This window comes from Lithobates pipiens, unplaced genomic scaffold (assembly GCF_037356315.1).
Source record: "Lithobates pipiens isolate NorthernLeopardFrog02 unplaced genomic scaffold, aLitPip1_a1.2 Scaffold_8, whole genome shotgun sequence".
In the NCBI taxonomy this organism is placed as follows: domain Eukaryota; kingdom Metazoa; phylum Chordata; class Amphibia; order Anura; family Ranidae; genus Lithobates; species Lithobates pipiens.
The window spans coordinates 299,426,554-299,446,760 of NW_027507903.1; the positions used below are offsets into that span (position 1 = coordinate 299,426,554).

The 20,207-nt window shown below is 42.9% G+C and overlaps 2 protein-coding genes across 2 annotated transcripts in view; one reads left to right on the forward strand and one right to left on the reverse strand.

Moving 5' to 3' along the window:
* The window catches only part of RGS14 (regulator of G protein signaling 14), a 160,087-nt gene extending 148,586 nt beyond the window's left edge, over positions 1–11,501 (reverse strand). Inside the window, exon 1 of the mRNA XM_077472583.1 lies at positions 11,411–11,501. Within this exon, the coding sequence (XP_077328709.1) occupies positions 11,411–11,434 (24 nt within the window). The 5' untranslated portion in view covers positions 11,435–11,501. The remainder of the gene's footprint in view (positions 1–11,410) is intronic.
* Positions 11,502–11,536: 35 nt separating this feature from the next.
* LOC143963034 (uncharacterized) overlaps positions 11,537–20,207 on the forward strand; it is an 83,627-nt gene continuing 74,956 nt past the window's right edge. The window contains exon 1 of the mRNA XM_077472581.1: positions 11,537–11,675. The gene's annotated coding sequence lies outside the window, so the exon portion shown is untranslated. The remainder of the gene's footprint in view (positions 11,676–20,207) is intronic.

Below are 20,207 nucleotides of genomic sequence, written 5' to 3' on the forward strand. Positions count from 1 at the left end.
ATCTCCTCTCCACACAGAACAGGAATTTGTGTGTTTATCCCTCTTCTGCCTCTCGTGCCCATGATCGCACATGGACGGCGGTCATCGTGACCGCCAGTCACGAGCATCGGCACCCCCACAGTCTGCTATCCCGCTTAAAGGAGCCGACATACAGCTACGACGGTTCGTGGGATCGTGCTGACCTGCCGCAGTGTAATGACGGTGGCTGGTCGGCAAGTGGTTAACTCCTTCCTTCCCTTCTCCCATTAGCCATTATTATTCTGCTGCTTTTTTTTTTTTTTTTTACTATTTCTTTTTAATTTTGGTTTGTTACATTTTCAGTGTTGCATAATAAAAAATATGAAAAACGGAAAAAGAATCACCTTTTTTCATTTGCAGATAATTTTGCCATACTTTGTACAAGGGTCATTTTAAATGGGACAAATCATAGAATCAAATGTATCATTCACATTTTAAAATAAACCTATTTTTTTTAAACTAAAACTGCATTTTTTACACTTTGTTTATAGATTCCCTAGAAAAAAAATTTTTTGCAAAACAATATTGCCAAAAGGGTGCCAATTTCCCCCCAAAACAATGTATGTATTACTTTATATTAATTAATGACAAAGTTATCAACAAAAATGTAAAAATTGTTTTGGTTTGTTAGAGATATACACTTACAAGAACTGAAGTGGTTAAGTCAGATTATAAAACTCTGCTCAGTCTTTGTAGATTTTCTAATATCCAAATTCAGAAGAGTGCAAGAACCCCTCCCGTAAATGTGCATTAGTTATCATTGTTTGGCAAGGTGTCATAATTACCCATTGTTTCTTAAAGAGGAAGTAAACCCTGATGGGTTTACTTCCTCTTTGTCTCGCAAAGGTAAAGCACAATGGACTATGCATCGCATAGTAGCCCATTATGTGCCACTTACCTGACACAGGAGCCAGCAATGTCAACGCTGTCCCCTGTAGTCCGGAGCGTCCATCTTCTTCCGGGTATCGCTGCTCCGGCCACTCACAGCGCCGGAGAAGCGATGACGTCACTCCCGCGCATGCACACGGGAGCTGCTACTAACAGCATATCACCATTAGCAGTGGCATGCTGCTAACGGCGATAGTGCGCCTGCGTGCCGCTGTCTACAGCGCATGCTCCGTAGACAGCTGTCACTGTCTTTTACTAAAATATCTCCTAAACCGTGTAGGTTTAGGAGATATTTCTTGGACCTACAGGTAAGCCTTAATCTTGGCTTACATGAAGGTCAAAGTGGTTTGTAAGGGTTTACAACCACTTTAAGTAAGGGTCCACGTTAGTCTGCATTTTGGAAAGTATTTATTATTGCATTCAATGGTATTGTTAAAAACATGGGAAATTGACATTACAGCTGCCATATGTCTTTGTGAGTGTCAATACACTCAAGTGACAAAAAGGGGCACCCGGTGTGCTTTGGTGATTTCCTCTAAGGTCTTCGGAAAGGTACAGCCTTGAATGGCTGAATATTTGCAAACAATTCTAGCTTAAGCTTCAATCTGAACTATGCTGAAATGACCAAATACTGTATGGTTTGTGGGTATTGAGGGCTCCTTTACTTAGGAGACTGTTACAGGTCAGGACCCATGTGCAGATGTAGCATTTGTGCACAAGGGCTCACTAGGATTTAGAGGCCCATTTACACAAGATATGAGTGGGATATATGTTGGGATCCCCCATGTAGACTTCTAAGGCAAGTGTGAAATGGGAATTTTATATTTATATCTAATTTAATAGGGCAACAAAAATGTCCCCACAAAAGGACCCTTTGCTGACTATATCTACAAATGCCAGGGTCAAATCTGATACTTGTACACAGGAAATGGGTATTCTAATATTATCTTGACTGCAAACACTTTTCTGAATGGTACTGCAATAGAAATTATGGGCTGCATACCATAACAAAGAAAAAAAGATAACAAAAATTCAACGAGCCAGTTCTGCTCTGTTTCTATACCAGTTTGTGTTTTAAGACTACCTTTCCTACTTTCCCTAGATACTTAGGGGATTATTTACTAAAGGAAAATCCACTTTGCACTGCAAGTGCACTTGAAATTGCACTGAAAGAGCACTTTCAAGTGCAGTCGCTGTAGATCCGAGGGGGACATGCAATGAAAATAAAAAACAGCATTTTAGCTTGCACATGATTAGATGATAAAATCAGCAGAGCTTCCCCTCATTTCAGACCTTCCCCTCATTTCAGACCTTCCCCTCATATCTACAGCGACTGCACTTCAAAGTGCACTTTCAGTGCACTTGTAGTGCAGAGTGGATTTGCCCTTTAGTCACATCATATTGACCATCTTACTCCTTGGTTGTGGCCTCTAATTTGTTTAAAGCAACCTTGTGCGTTATACATGGAGGGGAGGATCGCCTCCATTACTAGTAAAAATAAAAATAAAAATGCCATAAAAATATCCCATAGATTGTAGATGCGATAACTTTTGCGCAAACCAACCAATATACGTTAATTGGGATTTTTTTTACCAAAAATATGTAGCAGAATACATATTGGTCTAAATTGATAAAAAAAAATAGATTTTTCACATATTTTTATTGGATATGTTTTATAGCAGACAGTAAACAATATTATTATTTTTTTCAAAATTGTCGCTCTTTTTTTTGTTTATAATGCAAAAAATAAAAACCGCAAAGGTGATCAAATACCACCAAAAGAAAGCTCTACTTATGGGAAAAAAAGGACATCAATTTTGTTTGGGTACAACGTCGCACAACCACGTAATTGTCAGGCAGAATTCAGCTGTCCCAAGTCATCAGTCTCTGTAGGAATGTCAGTATCATCTCTTTAGTGGGTGTGTGTGTGGGTGTCCGTGTGAGTGTCTGCGAGTGCTCTTTTCAATCTTGAAACTTTGGTTTAAATATTACATGTGAACGTCATAACCTCACAAACTTAGAACCTTGTATGGCACACATTCATTTCTGCTAACTTCCGCAATGTGCGATCCAAAAGTAGATACTAACTCAGAGAGTCATATGGAGCTTGATTGACAAGCTCACATGTAACACTCCATACTTGATGTAATGTGCTTGTTCATATAATGTCATAACCTTACATTTACATAATATGAACACATATTAGAAACTTTACATTAAGTAACTATATACTAATATGTATTAACATGACTGAGACTACTCTAAACTTATTTTAACAAGATATAATCCACAATGTATTATTGCTTTGCTACGTAGACACATGTCTATTTTTGTCTTCTCATGACATTCTGTACCAAGATACCATATATGTCATACTCAAATTTGCTACATCAGAAACGTATTACTAACTCAGCTTTAGATGAGGATATGTTTCACTGAACACTTGATCAAGGTCATTCACACATACTATTTATTATGATTAATCATAAAACCAAATATGTTTTGCAAGCTTGCCATAAATATATTATAACACCTATAAGTGCGGAATTATGAATTTGGAATAATATTCTAACAGGTGGTAAAACCTTCCGGGTCTAAAGTGGTTAAACACCACTGCAATGCAGTGGTGTGAGCTGACAACACAGGAAACAAGGAAACTTGCCTTGTGTTTGCCTTAGAACTCTCCTGGAGATCACTGCCCAGTGCAGCCCAATGTAAATGGTGTGAATGGGCAAAATGATGGGGCCCCAGATGGTTCATATATTACTGCTTATGACAAATGAATTCCTGTAGCATATACAAGAGTTTAACCTTCTGGTAATTTAATCTTTCTTGCTCAGATCTTTCTGCGGCTAGGGATGCAGTCCATGCACTTTCAAGTATGGTGTCCTTGTGGTCAGTAAACCACCAACTTATGTATACATTCTGTTGATTATATCATAGAATTCTTTAAAACTAATTAAAGAGGCACTAAAGATGAATAGCAGGCAGATGTAAACACAAGTACATCGCCCTTACACTTCCAGCTTGCAAAGTCATCTTCCTTTCTAAATCAAAGATACATTGATGCTTGTGTGTAAGTTTTAGGCTAAAACTTTTTTTTTTTTTTTTTTTAACAGAGCACATCCAGCTGAACCTCTCATACTTCCTGTGACAGGTAAACAGAGTCCAAGCAGATTGTCCAATATTTGTTCAGGAAAGTTGCTATGACAATCCCCTATTCCATATCTCACGTCAGTGCAAGACACCGAGGTCCTCAGTCATCTCTTGGTGACGGTCCTCGATGATTTGCACTCATGGTAACCGACCTTCATTGACAGGACATTTCTATACTATGTGGAAGAACACTGAGGTCGTGTAGTAAAGCCCCAGAGCCTGGATTGCAAACTATGCGTAAAATTCATATGGAATTTCTGCTATGCCTCTAATTAGGGATCAATATGTACAATTATCTGTTTTCATATCTACAGAAAATACGGTAATGTATTTCGTCCATGCTGTGGACTGTAAAATATGCCTTTTTAATCAGATGTTTAAAATAGTTACGACTGCAAAAAAACTATTTTCAGATATTTATATTCATCTAATTGCATACCATCCAATTATTTTTCTGAAACATATGCTTTTGGTGCATGCTGTATCAGCCACAAGCAGAACTCCATTTAGTTGTGGCAATGCAGTGATATCAGGACGAAAATATATGCAATGCATACAAAACATACATTTTTCATTTTGATCTGATCTACATAGTTGTATATAAAATGCACTACTCATCGTTCAAAAAGTGTTTCCCAGTGCTAAACCATTCAACCAATTTTAAATTGCTGTATTTGTAAATGTCAAAAGCCAGTATAAAGAAATAGTAGTGGTAAAATAAATAAAAAGCACTTGTGGGTCTAACAATAATTTTTTTATATAATTCACCTTTAAGGGGGTGTGGCAGGGGATGTGTCCTATGCCTATATACTTTTGCTAATAGGTGTCCCTCGTTCCCATCTCAAAAAGTTGGGAGGTAGGCATTATAAAAAGGAAGGGGAGGGCTGTTAGATGTAAATACATATTGTTTACACCTCACTATGATTGGTCTCTGTATCACAGCAATCACAATGTATAGAGCCACTTGGAACAGCTCAGCTCCCAGATATCAACAGCTGCTCAATGGTGCTTTTTTGAGTACTATTTTTAAAGGGCACTGGGTAAATAAATGTTCACTACTTTGTTGTTTTCACATGTACACAGGTACAAAACTGGTTAAAGGTACAAAAGTTGGACAAAGCTGGACAATGCCCCAAGTGGTAATAATGTTTAGGGTAGTATGCACCCAGGGATGAATGCCCAGAACGTAGGCTTCTTGGATTCAGGCATTCATCCCAGGCAGTCAGCATATTTCCCTAAACATTAGTAGCAATCGGTGTACCGTCCAGCCACAGCAGCTGTTGGTTACAGAATTTTACAGGCTTCTGGCTGAAGGGCTGGATAATGTGCCTGTACCTTCCACCCACTTGAAAATGGCAGGATCTCATGCAGAGGGGCTCAACGCTCAGTGAACATGAGGCCTTAGCTGTCAGCAGAACAAATTTGTAAACATTTTCACCTATTTATGGTCTAGTGGCAACTTAAAGTTATGGATTACTCCCCATTTTCTGTCTCACTAATAGCCACCAGGACAATTAGAGAGAGTCCCAACAAGGGAATCATTATTCTGCAGTCTCAAGATAAGATGGGAGGGGTAATTAGGCTCTTTGAGATAACAGAAGAGGTTTGAACAGGAGAAAAGATCTGAATTTCGAAAATGATCAAAATTTATTTTTTGCACTTATCAAGCAAATATAATAAAACACTATAAGCTATATATTTACCAGGAGAAAATGGAACAAATAAGAGAAGTTAATTTACATACACATGAAACCATATCAGAGAAGCAAGGGGCTGTCCTTGCTCATCTGCTTTTAGGCTACTTACACACTGTACATTCCTTAGACACCTTTCTCCTGGAAGCAGAAAAATGCTGGATGCTGGTAAATGTGTTTCTCCCATGTTTAACAGCATCCAGCGCTTTGGCGTTAATTAATTTAATCGGCCAGAATAATAATTTATTCTGGCAATGGAAATAAAAGTGTTAAACACACCTAGCATACATACGTTTACAGGCATTTTTGCAATGTCCAGCATTTTTCTGGCAAAATTCTCCTCTCCTGAATGTGATTCTTCTGCATTCAGGAGTGGAGCATTTACTGCCTCTAAACACGGCTGCTCCTAAACTCTGGTAAAAGTCTATCTGTGCATGGACACATCGGCTTTTATTGAGTTGTGTTCAGGAGCTTTGGCAAAAAATGGCAAAAGCTCCAAAAACATAAGTTTAGAAGGAGTAGTGTGCATGAGGCCTTGAAATGTTCATTCCCTGAGGTCTCGGTTACCCAAAGGCTTCTATACTTTATAAATCACAGTAGATTCAAAATTTTGACCATACCTCGGTGCCAGAATGAATAAACCCTTGTACGTATGCACAGGAGTTGCCTCGTCCCGAGTTGGCCAATCAAGCGGGTGGAAGACCCCACACCGAGAAGAAACCCGAAAGAAGATGTCCACACCAGCAATAGAGTTTGTAGACCTCACATCGCTGGAGTGGAGGTATTTGTGGACTGTTTTAACTTACAGGACCTGGAGTCATCTTCAGATAGATTACATTAAGCTAAACAAGGATGGGAAACATAAATAATTCATAGGTAAGACTGCACTGTTATGATCATTTTACACAAAATATTCCAAAGCTTCTATGAACGGTATTATTTAATTCAATGCTAAAGGGAAAACACCTCCCACTTTTCCTTTTCTTCAGGTTGTACAAATCAATCCCAATGTGTTTATTCACCAAACGCCCTTGTCAAATGATTAATAATACATGTGGTTCTCAAGAGAACTGCAAAACTGCAATTTATTTCATTTTTAACAAAAAAGGGGTTTTATTAATAAGACTTTATCCTTTGTGATTTTGTGTCCGTAATTCTCATAATGATTCAGTTTGATAGTATGAAATTTTACTCTCCATAGGAGGTACCACAGTATCAGGACCAGTATTGATCACGCAAATTGAATCATCTATATGTTATATTTAGAATAGGTTGCTCACTTAAGGTGCTTTTTAGATGACATTAGGGCTCATGTACACTGCTGCTGGTAAACGGACGTTTAGGAGCAGTTGGACATTATTTTCAGCTGCCCCTGAACTCTCCTCAATGTTATCTTATCAGTATATGTACACAGGGTCATTTAAAGTTGTTTATAGGCAGTTGAGTTTAGAAGCATTTTTAGAACTCAAAAAAAAAAAATGGGTTCAGGATGGAAGTAACAGCCTGTTATTCTTTTTTTTACAAACACTTCTAGACGCAAACGTGGCTTAACGTGGCATGTAAACGCAGCTAAACAGACATTTTTAGACGCCGGTTTATAGCTGTCAAGTTAAATCGTTCAAGAGAGGTTAAACAACGCCCCATGTATATGAAGCCTTAAGGGACATTCAGGTACTAAAAGTGATGTCTTGAATTGAATACAGGGGACACAACCTATATGGCCAAGCCTTAATGTGATTGTAAAGTCTCATTTTTATTTTCTTAAAAATAACAAACATATTATACTTACCTGCTCTGTGCAGTGGTTCTGCACAGAGCAGTCTGCGTCCTCTTCTTCTCTGGTCCTTTTTCGACTATCCTGCCCCCCCCCCCCCAACTAGTGCCCCCACAGCAAGCAGCTTGCTATGGGGGCACCGGAGATGAGCCACAGGGCTCTGTGTGTCCATTCAGATACAGAGCCCCGGCTAGGCCCCTACCCCTCTCTCTAATCATTGGCTCACTGACTTTGACTGACAAATTTTTTATGCGAAAATGGCACTCCGCTGCTGTCTCAACCAATGAGGAGGAGAGTCCTGGGCAGCCGAGTCTCTCGTGCAAAATCGCTGGATAGAGATGGGGCTCAGGTAAGTATGGGGGACTGAGAGGGGCTGCTGCCTATATAAAGTTTTTTTTAATCTTATTGCATAGAATGCATTAAGATTTAAAAAAAAAACCTTCTGCCTGTACAATCACTTTAAAGTGTACCTAAACCTGAAAAGCAAAAATGTTATATTATGCAGCTTACTATCCCTTAAATGTGGTAGCTGCATTTGCTTTCTATTTTTTGTATTTTTTTTTTCACCTGGGGATCCAGTCAATAAGTCTGTTTATTTCAACTACCATTTAACACTGAGAGTGGTGCTTACAATGGTCAGCTTTTATTCATTTATGTAAAACCTTAATCCCAGAAAGGAAAACAATGTTGCCTTAACAGTTTATAAAGTGTTACCTGGCTTTAATTTGCTGTTCAAGTCCATCCTAATCTGCTAGTATATCTAAGGCTGGCCATACACGGTTCGAATCGCAGCCGGTTTAGCAGAAACTGGCGAAGATTTGAACCGTTAATGGGAAGGCTGAATGTACCAAGTTGATCGATTGATCAACTTGGGTACAACCAGCTTGCCAGATTTTTTTCCCTGCTAGCGATAATCACTGTCTTCTCCCAGCAGGGATGGCTTCCCCCATCGGGATAAGACAATTGTTGATTTCCCTGCCAACACTATCTGTGTTGATGGGGGAATCGTGTGAATTTGCACCATGTATGGGCAGCCAAACATCAACTTCTACCCAGGATGACAGTGGTACTGTACAAGGATGGCTTCATTGCTCCTCTATAGAGCAGGGTTTGTGGGAGATTTATTAAAAAAGATAGCTGCGCTCTATATTAATAAAGTGAAAAATATAAACATTGCATAATAAAAAAGTGACAAAAGGGAACATAAATCAACAAAATGCAAGACACAATTAATGAGTGGCAATATATGTCAGCAAGTCCCAATGATGATATAATGAACTGAAGCAAATGCACAAGGTGTAAAAAAAAAAAAAAAAAAAGTACACAAGGTGTTTGAAGTCCTCCTCTTGAGAGTACCACAATCACATAGACAGACAATAGTGAATCCACCACCACACAGAGTGCACGCTTACCAGCTTGCACAAGCTGACTTGCTTGCGGTTAATACCCAGCCAAGGCCTTTTCCTCTAGGAATAGCAAACGAATGGCAGATCCAACCACAGCCACCTCTGAACACTACTAATTAGCGGATGAATTAGGATGGTCACGGGGACTCGGAGGGATCAAGGGCCCTCACTCGACAATCATGTTCATATAGACCCAAAAAAACGAAAGGCTCGCCATAGGTAAAACCAGACTACTGTTTTATGGGAGATTTACTAAAACTGGGGGGCACAGAATCTGGTGCTGCTGTGCATGGTAGCCAATCAGCTTCCAGGTTCTATTGTCAATGCTTTCTTGAACTAGCTGAAGTTAGAAGCTGATTGGTTACTATGCACAGCTGCACCAGATTCTGTGTGCACCAGGATTTAATAAATCCCCCCCGCCCCCCTGCAAATTTACCTCGTCCAAGCTCCAGTACAACTCTGGTCCATTAAAAGTTGTGCTGGAACTTGGTAGCAGGCACCATAATATGCCAGATTTACCTTCTCCAAGCTCTACTGCAACTCTGCCTCAATAAAAGTTGTACTGGAACTTGGTAGCAGCCATCATATGCCAAATGTACCTTCTCCAAGCTCCACAGCAACTATGGTCCAAGAAAAGTATTGCTGGACACTACTACATTCCTAATTTTACCTTGTTCAAGCTCCACTGCAACCCTGTTGAATAAAATAAATGCTGAAACTTGTCAGCAGGCACAATAAGGTGCCTAATGCAACCTTTTTACAGCTCCACTGCAACTGTGATCCCCAAAAAAATGCTGAAACTTGGTCAGACTGTCAGTGTGGTAAATCAGGGTGGGGGAAATTTGAAAAAAAAAAAAAAACAGAAGTAGCGCACTGTATCATGCCTGCCACCAAGTTACATCCTTATTTTGACTTATTTTGATGTCATCAGTTTTTGTTTTTAACTTTTTGTTGTTATGAATTCTATTTATCAATTTTAAACAGTTACTGTACATCTATACAATGCAGCAGCACTCAAAAATAAATAAATTATAAAATGGAAAAAATAAAACAAAAAAGTAAGGAACAAGTGTGCATCAATAGGTATGACAAACCATCGAGCAGAGTTGCATATGGAGTTAGAAATAACCAGCAATCATTGGCGGCCACTCCATTAGGGGTGCAGGGGTGCCACCCCACTAATCCATGCGCCAGCCCCCTAATCTACATACAGGGCACTGGGCGCATGGATTTCAATGGGGTTTTTTTTTTTAAAGCACATGATTAGAGCCCGAGGATGTAATTTGCTTAAAAAAAGAGTGAGCCCACCCAGTTGTGTGACAATAGCGAAATAATATTCTCTATTGTCTTTCTGCTTCTGCTCTCGCCCAATCAGGTAGCGGGTCTTAAGGCCCGTTTGGCCAAGAGCAGATGCGACTGTATTGGTCGCCGAGGAGGAAGCAGCAGAGGAGGAGGCAACGCAGGGGGAACTCAAAGCATCCCGCGACCTATATGGGGTAAGTTGGGGGCTGGTGGGCGGATGAGCAAGTGACGGGGCTGGTGTTTGGATTACCGAGCGACGAGGTGGGTGGGGGGTTTGACTGACGGACCGACCAAACTGGGAGGGTGGGTTGGCGTGTGATTTGTTTGCCACCCTCCCCCCAAAAAAAAATGGAGCAACGGATGCCACTGCCAGCAATGGCACATGCCACCATAAAGGAGTCAGTACACAGGTAGATGCCCAAGGCAATAAGACACACAAATGATAAAAAGTCAAGAAGCAACAGAAGCCGCACAACAACAAATGGTAGCACCCAAAATTGATGGCAAGACTAATGGTGAACCTGCTACTCACATGCAGAAAATTATGTGGCCATATCAGGACCTACCGATCAACTTTTGTACAACAGCCCTGACAGTAGGTTTAGGCTTGATAACCAACACAGGCAATAGGCTGCAGCTCTGATCTGTGTATTTTGGCAGCGAGGGGTTTCCCCGCTTTCAGAATACAAGGACACAATGGAGAGAATTCTCACATCCACCTTGAATGTGTGAATGGGAGAATCAGCACAGCTGCTGGTGTGAATGAAAAAAACTGACCCATGTATGGCCAGCTTAAGTACAGTCCTTTATTTTCACACTGCACTTAAGGCAGTGGCCATCAACCCTGTCCTTAGGGCCCACTAACAGGCCAGGTTTGCAAGATAACTGAAATACATCACAGGTGATGTCAATTGCTGCTCATTGATTGTAGTATTCTAGTCTGCATCTCACTAAGGTAATACATAAAACCTGGCCTGTTAGTGGGCCCTGAGGACAGGGTTGATGACCATTGACTTAAGGCCATTTGTAATCTAGAATCATTGGTTTTACACTTTGAATGCTAAACAGTTTAGTATTGGTATTGGTATTACTTAAGAGAAATGTAATTGCAATAAGCAAAAAAAAAAAACAAAGAAACAAAAACAAAAATAAAAATGCAGTAAATGTTTTACCTTTCTCTCTGGCTCCGAGAACATCCTGAGAAGCTGTAGGAAGAGGAAGAGAAGGTGAGCATCACCAGGACAGGAGCTGACACAAGTATCAAGAGAGACTTTTGAACTATGGAAAAAATCCCCACAGATGCTGACGTCTGTTACAATCGTGCAACCGCTCTCTCCGTCAGTAAAGTAAACAACACAGTGATTATGGAAAGAAAGTACATTGGACCAAAACAAGCAGCCGGCACGGCTTGATGCAGCCACAATCGCCAAGTGACCAGTGAGTGCTCTGCTTAAGGGGACAGCAGGCTGATACAAGTAGTAATCATACCTAATGTACTGCATAATATATATGATGTATGCCTAATCACTTAGTTGTCATATTTTACAGTAGAGTAGTAAGTGCATGCCCATTCACAAATGGAGTAATTCATCTATTTAATAACATAAAATAATATATGAGATTTTGTCTTTCTCAGACTTCTTATCTAAATAAAATATGCAGTTACTACACGGTGGACATTAGCAATGCTCTGCAATTTTTTACAGGTACTGTGCAATCAAACAGCTAAGACGTTGCATAGAATGATGTAGCTGCTCTAGAGGCACTGTGAAATGTTTCCCTAATCTGGCTGTGCACGACACAAAACAAAACTAATGCCTCGTACACACGTTCCGATTATCGTACGACCGATCGTTCACATTTTGTTGCATACAACTAAGATCGAATACAACAGTGCAAAATGTGTGTAAGATTTTTGTCGTACGATTCTGGAACAATCTTCCGTCGTGCGTAGCTACGTATTTTAAATGATGTCAAATACGTGTGACCTGTGTGTCCTTCTGGTTTATTTTCGTGTTTCCGATCATGCGTGATGTTTGTCGAATGACATTTATCGGACGCATACTGTACTGGCTATACGATTGTCGTACGACGGGCTGTCATCCGACCAAAGTTTTCCTGTGTGTCCCTTCGGATTTGGTTGGACGGACTGTCGCGATCGACTGTCGAAAGCTGCATACTAATGATCAGATTATCTCACGATCTATCCGAAAGCGACTTTTGGCTGAGAGTCCTAAGACTCCATGGCCAATCGGGTTTTAGGACCCACTTCCCGATAGGCCGGGAGGAGAAGCAGGAAGACATCAGCAAGCATTCATTTACTAATGTCACACAACTGGGTGGGCTCGGGGCACAGTGCTCTGCAATCCGAGCCCATCCTTGTTTGAAGCCAATTAGAGCCCCAGGCTCTAATCTTGTGCTTTAAAAAAAATCCCATTGAAATTGATGCGTCTGGCATCCTGCATGTAGATTAGGGCCCGGGTGCCCTAATGGAGCAGTCGACATTGGCTGACCCTATGCTCTCTCCACCAGTCCAATGTACTGTAACTCTGCCAACTCACTCCCAGGGAAAGAATCTTGTCCCACTGTGCAATAGTGCAGACCTCACATGTGCACGAAAATTCCCTCCACTCCTCCATGCCATGCAGCTAGGTAGATGGGGTCTCTGTACCACGGGTTCAAATCCAGATACTTTGAGTGAAGCAACCGCTAGGAAGGGAGCCCAAACATCGACCATCTCGCTACTGGAGGACTTGTGCCAGGTACCTCGCTTTGTTGACCGCCGCTATTCATTCCCACCAGTCTATGGTTACCCATGGTAACTACTCTTATCCTCTGACTCTCCTGCCGAGTTAACCCTTTTAAGATGGCTTTCCTCCTGTACCCCGTGTGTGCTTTACAGGCCGTGTTCTTCTGATACTCCATCTACCACCATGCACCTCTTTGAATAACTTCAGACCAGGCTTAGAACAATTAAAATGCTTTACTGAAGCTCTCTTAGTGCAAACATTACAGTCATATAAATAACATTCATGGATTCCTCCTAACTATCTTCGGTTGCCCAGGCATACCTTTGAAGGTAGAGATCCATACTTGGTAAAGTCCTTGCAGGTGAATCCTCCGGGTAGTCAAGCATTGCTCTGGGTTACATCTTTTCCTTGAACTGGACCTTCTCACTTCCCATGCAGGAAGCCCGGCCTTCACCCTTTATATACAGACCAGGGTGGAGGACAGAACCCAAAAAAAGCCTGGGAAAACGCAGATCCCAAATCAACCCTTTTTTTACCTGGGAAGTCTAAACCAACTAGCTATCGGTAACCCAACAAATAGGCACCTGCCTACAGGCGTGATGAATTATTTTTATTTTTTTGGAATTAAAAGATTTCTAACAGTGTACAGTATGTAATGTTCATTATATGTGTTCCAAAAGCAATGGCTAAATGCAAATGACATTTTGAAGTACTTTCTAATGACATTTCTCAAGTCAAATGTACTAAGAATTTTCATTCAATTATTTCAAACCTCCTTTCAAGAATCTGCTAGTTTATGTCCAGTGTCCTGGCCACTTTTCATTCATTGTATTTTATTTTATTTTCAATTATAGAGGCACAGCATCACATGTGGGCATCTTGCATGCCAATGTAGCCTGCCTAAGAATGCCAACTTCTCCAGACAAATGCCCACCCATGAAGGCATTTTGATATTAGCCTAATTCCTCCCATAATTACAATTCCCATCCTAAAGGAGAGTTTATAAAACATACAAGAAGCGCTTCTAAGTGCAGTAAGACTTTGCATTTTAAAAGTCCCCATAACAGGGCTACTTACAATAGATAGGTAAACAACAGGCACATCAATAAATGTAGGTCCGGAATGCCAGCTGGAGTGGGCAGCGGGAGCTGCTGGTACCGCCAGATGGAATGTGACAGAAGTCCCTGTGTGGAGGAGGAAGCCGGCCGAAACCCGGGGACATTTCAGAAGCGGGTGGGCAGCCAGAAGCAGGATGACGCAGGCAGGGCTCGGGACCAGAATTCAACACGTTTCAGAGCATGCACTATACCACATAGGGGCATGCGCGCTCCTTTCTCAAGCATATAACAACACCTAATGATGCGGTATATATACACACACCAGCCGGCCGGAAGTTTCCTGCCAGCTCGTGGAGAGAACTGAGCAAGGTATGTATGTAGCACCCTGATGTTTAAGCAGGGTTGCCATTAAATTTATTTGTCAAGTGAAAGTTGCCTTGGCCAATTGATAGGAGGTCAACTGATTTCACCCTAATTCTGGAATTGCTGCACTTCTCTCTTCTGTCACTAGATGGCCGGGCATCTGGTAGCATTAGACAAGACAATGGCATTGCAAGGACAAATTAGGAATGAATGGGGTGTCTCAGACAATGGGCAGGGATTTTCTTGGGTCCCTTGGCCTGCTGGGAGAGCTTTTTTTTTTGGGTGGAGTCAGGTGATTGGGGTTCTGTGCCACCTGGATGGCTGTCTGTGTGGATGTGTGTCGTATTGCCCCGGGCTGCTAGGCCACAAACCTAAGGGCTATCCCAGGGACATGCTAGCTGGCTGCTAGGAGAGCCTATTGTTGAGAGTGTGGTATAGAATCTTAATAATACATATGGGGAATTATTGAATAATAATAATTTGAATTATTAAGATCTTAGTGTTTTGCTCAGTGCCTCCAACCTTACAGTAAAAATGTGAACTTTGTTCAGACCATCAGCATCATACCACAATAATTTCCTGAGTTTGTTAATCTATGGGGAATTCTTACCAATGTATAAATATCTCCCAATAAAATTAATAAGTATACATTTTTTATTAATTTACAAGTATAATTATACAATTTCATACAGAACCAGGATTTCTGGTGATTAATATTTCCTACACCCTACCAAAGACATCAACATGGCAATAAAACTGTTTTACTTAATATTTGGCAAATAATCCCAGGGTAGCCCAAATGACTATGTGAACCACTTTCAGACAGGACCATTTTTCTGACTTAAGACCAGACCACTTTTTGCGATTCGGCACTACATCACTTTAGCTGACAATTGCACGGTCGTGCGACGTGGCTCCCAAACAAAATTTACGTCCTTTTTTTCCCACAAATAGAGCTTTCTTTTGGTGATATTTGATCACCCCCGCGGTTTTTATTTTTTGCGCTATAAACAAAAAAGAGCGACAATTTTGAAAAAAAGTTGGGAAGTAGTTAAATAAAAATTGCAGTAATTGCGCCTTAAAACACAATATCTCTTGTAGCTCTGGAAGACAATCCTCTGAATTTCTCCGGCCGGAAGAAATACAAAGTATGGCTAGCGGAGTCAACAGATAGTTATTATCAATGCAAAGGATAGATAATTTAACAGAGCTACCAGATTGAATGGGGCGATAAATAATTTCTCTGGGACCACAGTAGCCAAATTTGTTGTAATACAGGTTGATTTTGATTTCACCCACATATGGCTTTAACACACAAAGCCAATAATGTGGGACAATTATTAAATACTAAACTACCCTTCACACAATAAAATGTAAACAGAAAAATATGATTCCTATCATTTTCCCTTCACACAGTATTGGAACAGATAAAATGTAAACAGTAAAATACAATTCCTATCATTTTGGGAAGAGAAAAATATCAACAATTATATGGTCAGTATCTCACCACCGTTTAAAGGGAATTACGTATATTCGATTCGTCCTAGCAGCAATGTCCAGCGAAATGGGGAGTGGTCACTTATTACCAGATTGGTGTTCATCCAGAGAGTGTATGACAGCGCATGGGTCTGTCTCTATGGCACCTCACATACTTCCATCTGGGACAATAAGCTCATAAAACTATAATAAGCTCAGCCAAGAAGGTATGGCTTATTTTTCATTGGTTGGAAAAATCTAATGATTTACTTTGGTGAGTTCAGGTAATATCACCTTTAACCACTAGGCATGTCTGAGGGCAGAAAATCATGTTCTAAACTATCTGTTAAATAACATGTTCTCTTTTCATAATGTGTATCTGTTTGATATTAGTGCTGGAATATATATATTATTTAAGTACTCTAGTAACTGGTCCAATATAAAATATGCTCAGTATAATTTTGATGAATCAATATCACATAAAATGGTTATATCGATGGATAAATATATAAATCTGGTATGTACTGTGAATACTTGTTTATCTAGGAAACTACATGCTGGAGGTATATTTTTATACAGTTATAGTCATGATTCATATGTCTTTCATAACACTGGCATTTTAAAACAATTCTTCTAATTTGTTCTTACATCTTATGCCGCGTACACACGGGCGGACTGTATGGCCTACTTAGTCCGCCGAAACACATTTCAGTGGACAGTCCGCTCGTGTATGGGCTTCAGCGGACTTTTTCAGCGTGCAGTCCGGCGTACTAAGTATTTCGGATTTTTCGAAATACTGTCCGTCGTACTCGCATTTCGGCGGACAATCTGCCCGTGTGTATGCCAGTCCGCCGTACTTTTGAAATGAGCGGACTTTTCCCGCCCGGAGGAAAGTCCGCTCATTTCGAGCGGGTATCCAGGTAGGTGGGGCCCGCGAAGGAGACGTTGCTGGCCCCGCCGCCTGGTATGGACTTAAAGGGGAACCCCAACGCCGAAAAAAATCGGCGTGGGGGTCCCCCCCAAGTCCACAACAGACCCTTGTCCGAGCACGCTACCCGGCCGGCCAGGAAAGGGGGGCGAGCGGGCGCCCCCCCTCCTGAGCCGTACCAGGCCGCGTGCCCTCAACATGGGGGGTGCCTTGGGGAAGGGGGGCCGCGCGGCCCCCCCACCCCAAAGCACCTTGTCCCCATGTTGATGAGGACAAGGGCCTCTTCCCGACAACCCTGGCCGTTGGTTGTCGGGGTCTGCGGGCGGGGGGCTTATCGGAATCCGGGAGCCCCCTTTAATAAGGGGGCCCCCGGATACCGGCCCCCCACCCTATGTGAATGAGTATGGGGTACAATGTACCCCTACCCATTCACCTGTAAAATAAAAGTACAAAAAAAACACAACACACGAGATAAAATACTTTATTGCACAGCTCCGGGGGTCTTCCGTCTTCGGGGGTCTTCTCGCCGGACTCCTCCGCTATCTTCTTGTAGCTCTTTTGTTAGCGGAGGAGTCCGGCTTTCTTCCTCGCCACCGGCCTCTTCTCCCGACTTCGGGGGTCTTGTCCCCCTCTTCGGTTCTTCTGCCGGGCCACCGCGCCTTCTTATAGCTCTTTTACAGGCGGTGGCCCGGTCTTCTGTCGCCGCCGCCGCCGCCGCCTTCCGTTCTTCTTCTTCTTCTTCTCCAGGAGATGTTGCCTCGACGATCTCTCCGGCCGGAATGCCAGGGACGCACTGCGCGGCCACTTATATAGGGACAAGGGGCGGTGTCACATGGCTTTATGTCACATGGGTTGGTGTCACATGGTGACCCCGCCCCCTTACGATGTCATAGTCCCCATGTGACATCAACCCATGTGACCAACCCATGTGACATAAAGCCATGTGACACCGCCCCTTGTCCCTATATAAGTGGCCGCGCAGTGCGTCCCTGGCATTCCGGCCGGAGAGATCGTCGAGGCAACATCTCCTGGAGAAGAAGAAGAAGAAGAAGAAGAACGGAAGGCGGCGGCGGCAGCGACAGAAGACCGGGCCACCGCCTGTAAAAGAGCTATAAGAAGGCGCGGTGGCCCGGCAGAAGAACCGAAGAGGGGGACAAGACCCCCGAAGTCGGGAGAAGAGGCCGGCGGCGAGGAAGAAAGCCGGACTCCTCCGCTAGCAAAAGAGCTACAAGAAGATAGCGGAGGAGTCCGGTGAGAAGACCCCCGAAGACGGAAGACCCCCGGAGCTGTGCAATAAAGTATTTTATCTCGTGTGTTGTGTTTTTTTTGTACTTTTATTTTACAGGTGAATGGGTAGGGGTACATTGTACCCCATACTCATTCACATAGGGTGGAGGGCCGGTATCCGGGGGCCCCCTTATTAAAGGGGGCTCCCGGATTCCGATAAGCCCCCCGCCCGCAGACCCCGGCAACCAACGGCCAGGGTTGTCAGGAAGAGGCCCTTGTCCTCATCAACATGGGGACAAGGTGCTTTGGGGTGGGGGGGCCGCGCGGCCCCCCCTTCCCCAAGGCACCCCCCCATGTTGAGGGCACGCAGCCTGGTACGGTTTAGGAGGGGGGGCGCTCGCTCGCTCCCCTTTCCTGGCCGGCCGGGTAGCGTGCTCGGACAAGGGTCTGTTGTGGACTTGGGGGGGACCCTCACGCCGATTTTTTTCGGCGTTGGGGTTCCCCTTTAAGTCCATACCAGGCAGCGGGGTCAGCGACGTCTCCTTCGGGGGCCCCGCCTACCTGGAGACGCGCTCGAAATGAGCGGACTTTCCTCCGCGTGTGTGGGCGAGTCCGTTCATTTCAAAAGTAGGGCGGATAGTATGGCGGACTTAGTACGCCGTATTAGTCCGCTCAAAAAGTGGTGTGTGTGGTCAAGTCCGTTCATTCGAAAGTATGACGGACTGTCCGTCGGATTGTATGACGGACTAAGTAGGCCATACAGTCCGCCCGTGTGTACGCGGCTTTAGTCTTATGTTTTTACCCTACGACAGAGTTATCATTGGGTCAGTAGACACTAGAATCATAATTGTATCTATGACCTGTAATATAATATATAATTTGAGTGACTTATAATCAAATATAGGTATTTTAAAATAATGCTGAATGCACAACTTTCAAATGTCTTTCTAAAAGTGTTTTGAAGTGAACTTTTTTACAGACTTGATTTTCTGAACCAGTTTCTCTCAATTCTTGTTTTAAGTGGTTTCAAGAGGAGAACAAAAACAGGTAGATATCGTTTGGTTTTGAGAAAAGAGCACTATTGTTCAAGTGACTTGGTTTTAACATAGGGTTTGTATATTGACCTCCACTTGGAGAGGGTGATCCACTCAGCCTTTCCTGGTGTGTGTGGGGGGGAGGGGGGCGCTCCTCTGGTATGATGACTCCTCCGCTGAGTGTTTCATGAATTATGATGATTTTTATATATCCCGGCCATGACACTATCCAGAAGTAGTGCAGGGTTGGGACTGCGGGCTTGTAGTCCAACCAGAAGTAAGGGTTTACACTGGCCGGGGAACCGGTCATGGTCAGAGGTAGAAGGGAAGCTGTCGCCACAAGGGAACCATCCACCTTGCTACCAGAGATCACAGTGAGTGAGCTGAGGCTAGTAGCAGAGCAGCCTTCTTGCCAACCAGGGACAGTGAAGAAGTGGGAAAACATCAGAAAGTGCCAAGTCAGGGACCCAGTGGGACAGCAGAGGTGACGCTTGTGGAGTGCCAAGCCAGGGATCTAACATGTCAGTTGGGGTGAAGCTTGAGGAGTATCTATGAGTGCCAAGCCAGGGACCCAGCAGTGAAACGGGGGTGACGCTTGAGGAAGATACTGAATGCTACAGTGAAAGAATTCAGGGGATCAGTTCAGGGGATAATAAATATGTTATACTTACATGCTTTGTGCAATGTTATTTCACAGAGCAGCCCTAAACTCTTCCCTTCTGGGGTCCCCCACCAGCACTCCTCCCTCTTCCTCTTCTGTGTTTGCCAACAAAGCAAGTGCTTGCTTGGGGAGAAGACGAGTGGGCTTGTTCTTTAGTCCTGCTGTGTGCGTCCATAGACACACACAGCATGGCTCAGCCCCACCCCTTGATCACAAGAGTTAATTGACAGCAGCAGGAGCCAATGGGATGGCTATAGATGGAGCAAATGTGTTTCCTGCAACTACGGGATTCCCCCATCAACACAGATAGTGCTTACAGGGGAATCCCTCTCTCCAAGCCATTGTGTTCTCCTGGCGAGGGGGGGGGGGGTGGAGGAAGCCTTCCCCGCTGGGAGAAGACAGTGATTATTGCAAGAGGCTATTACAGCCACTTATATTCCCGAAACTTGTGGCAAAATATAAAATATTCCAT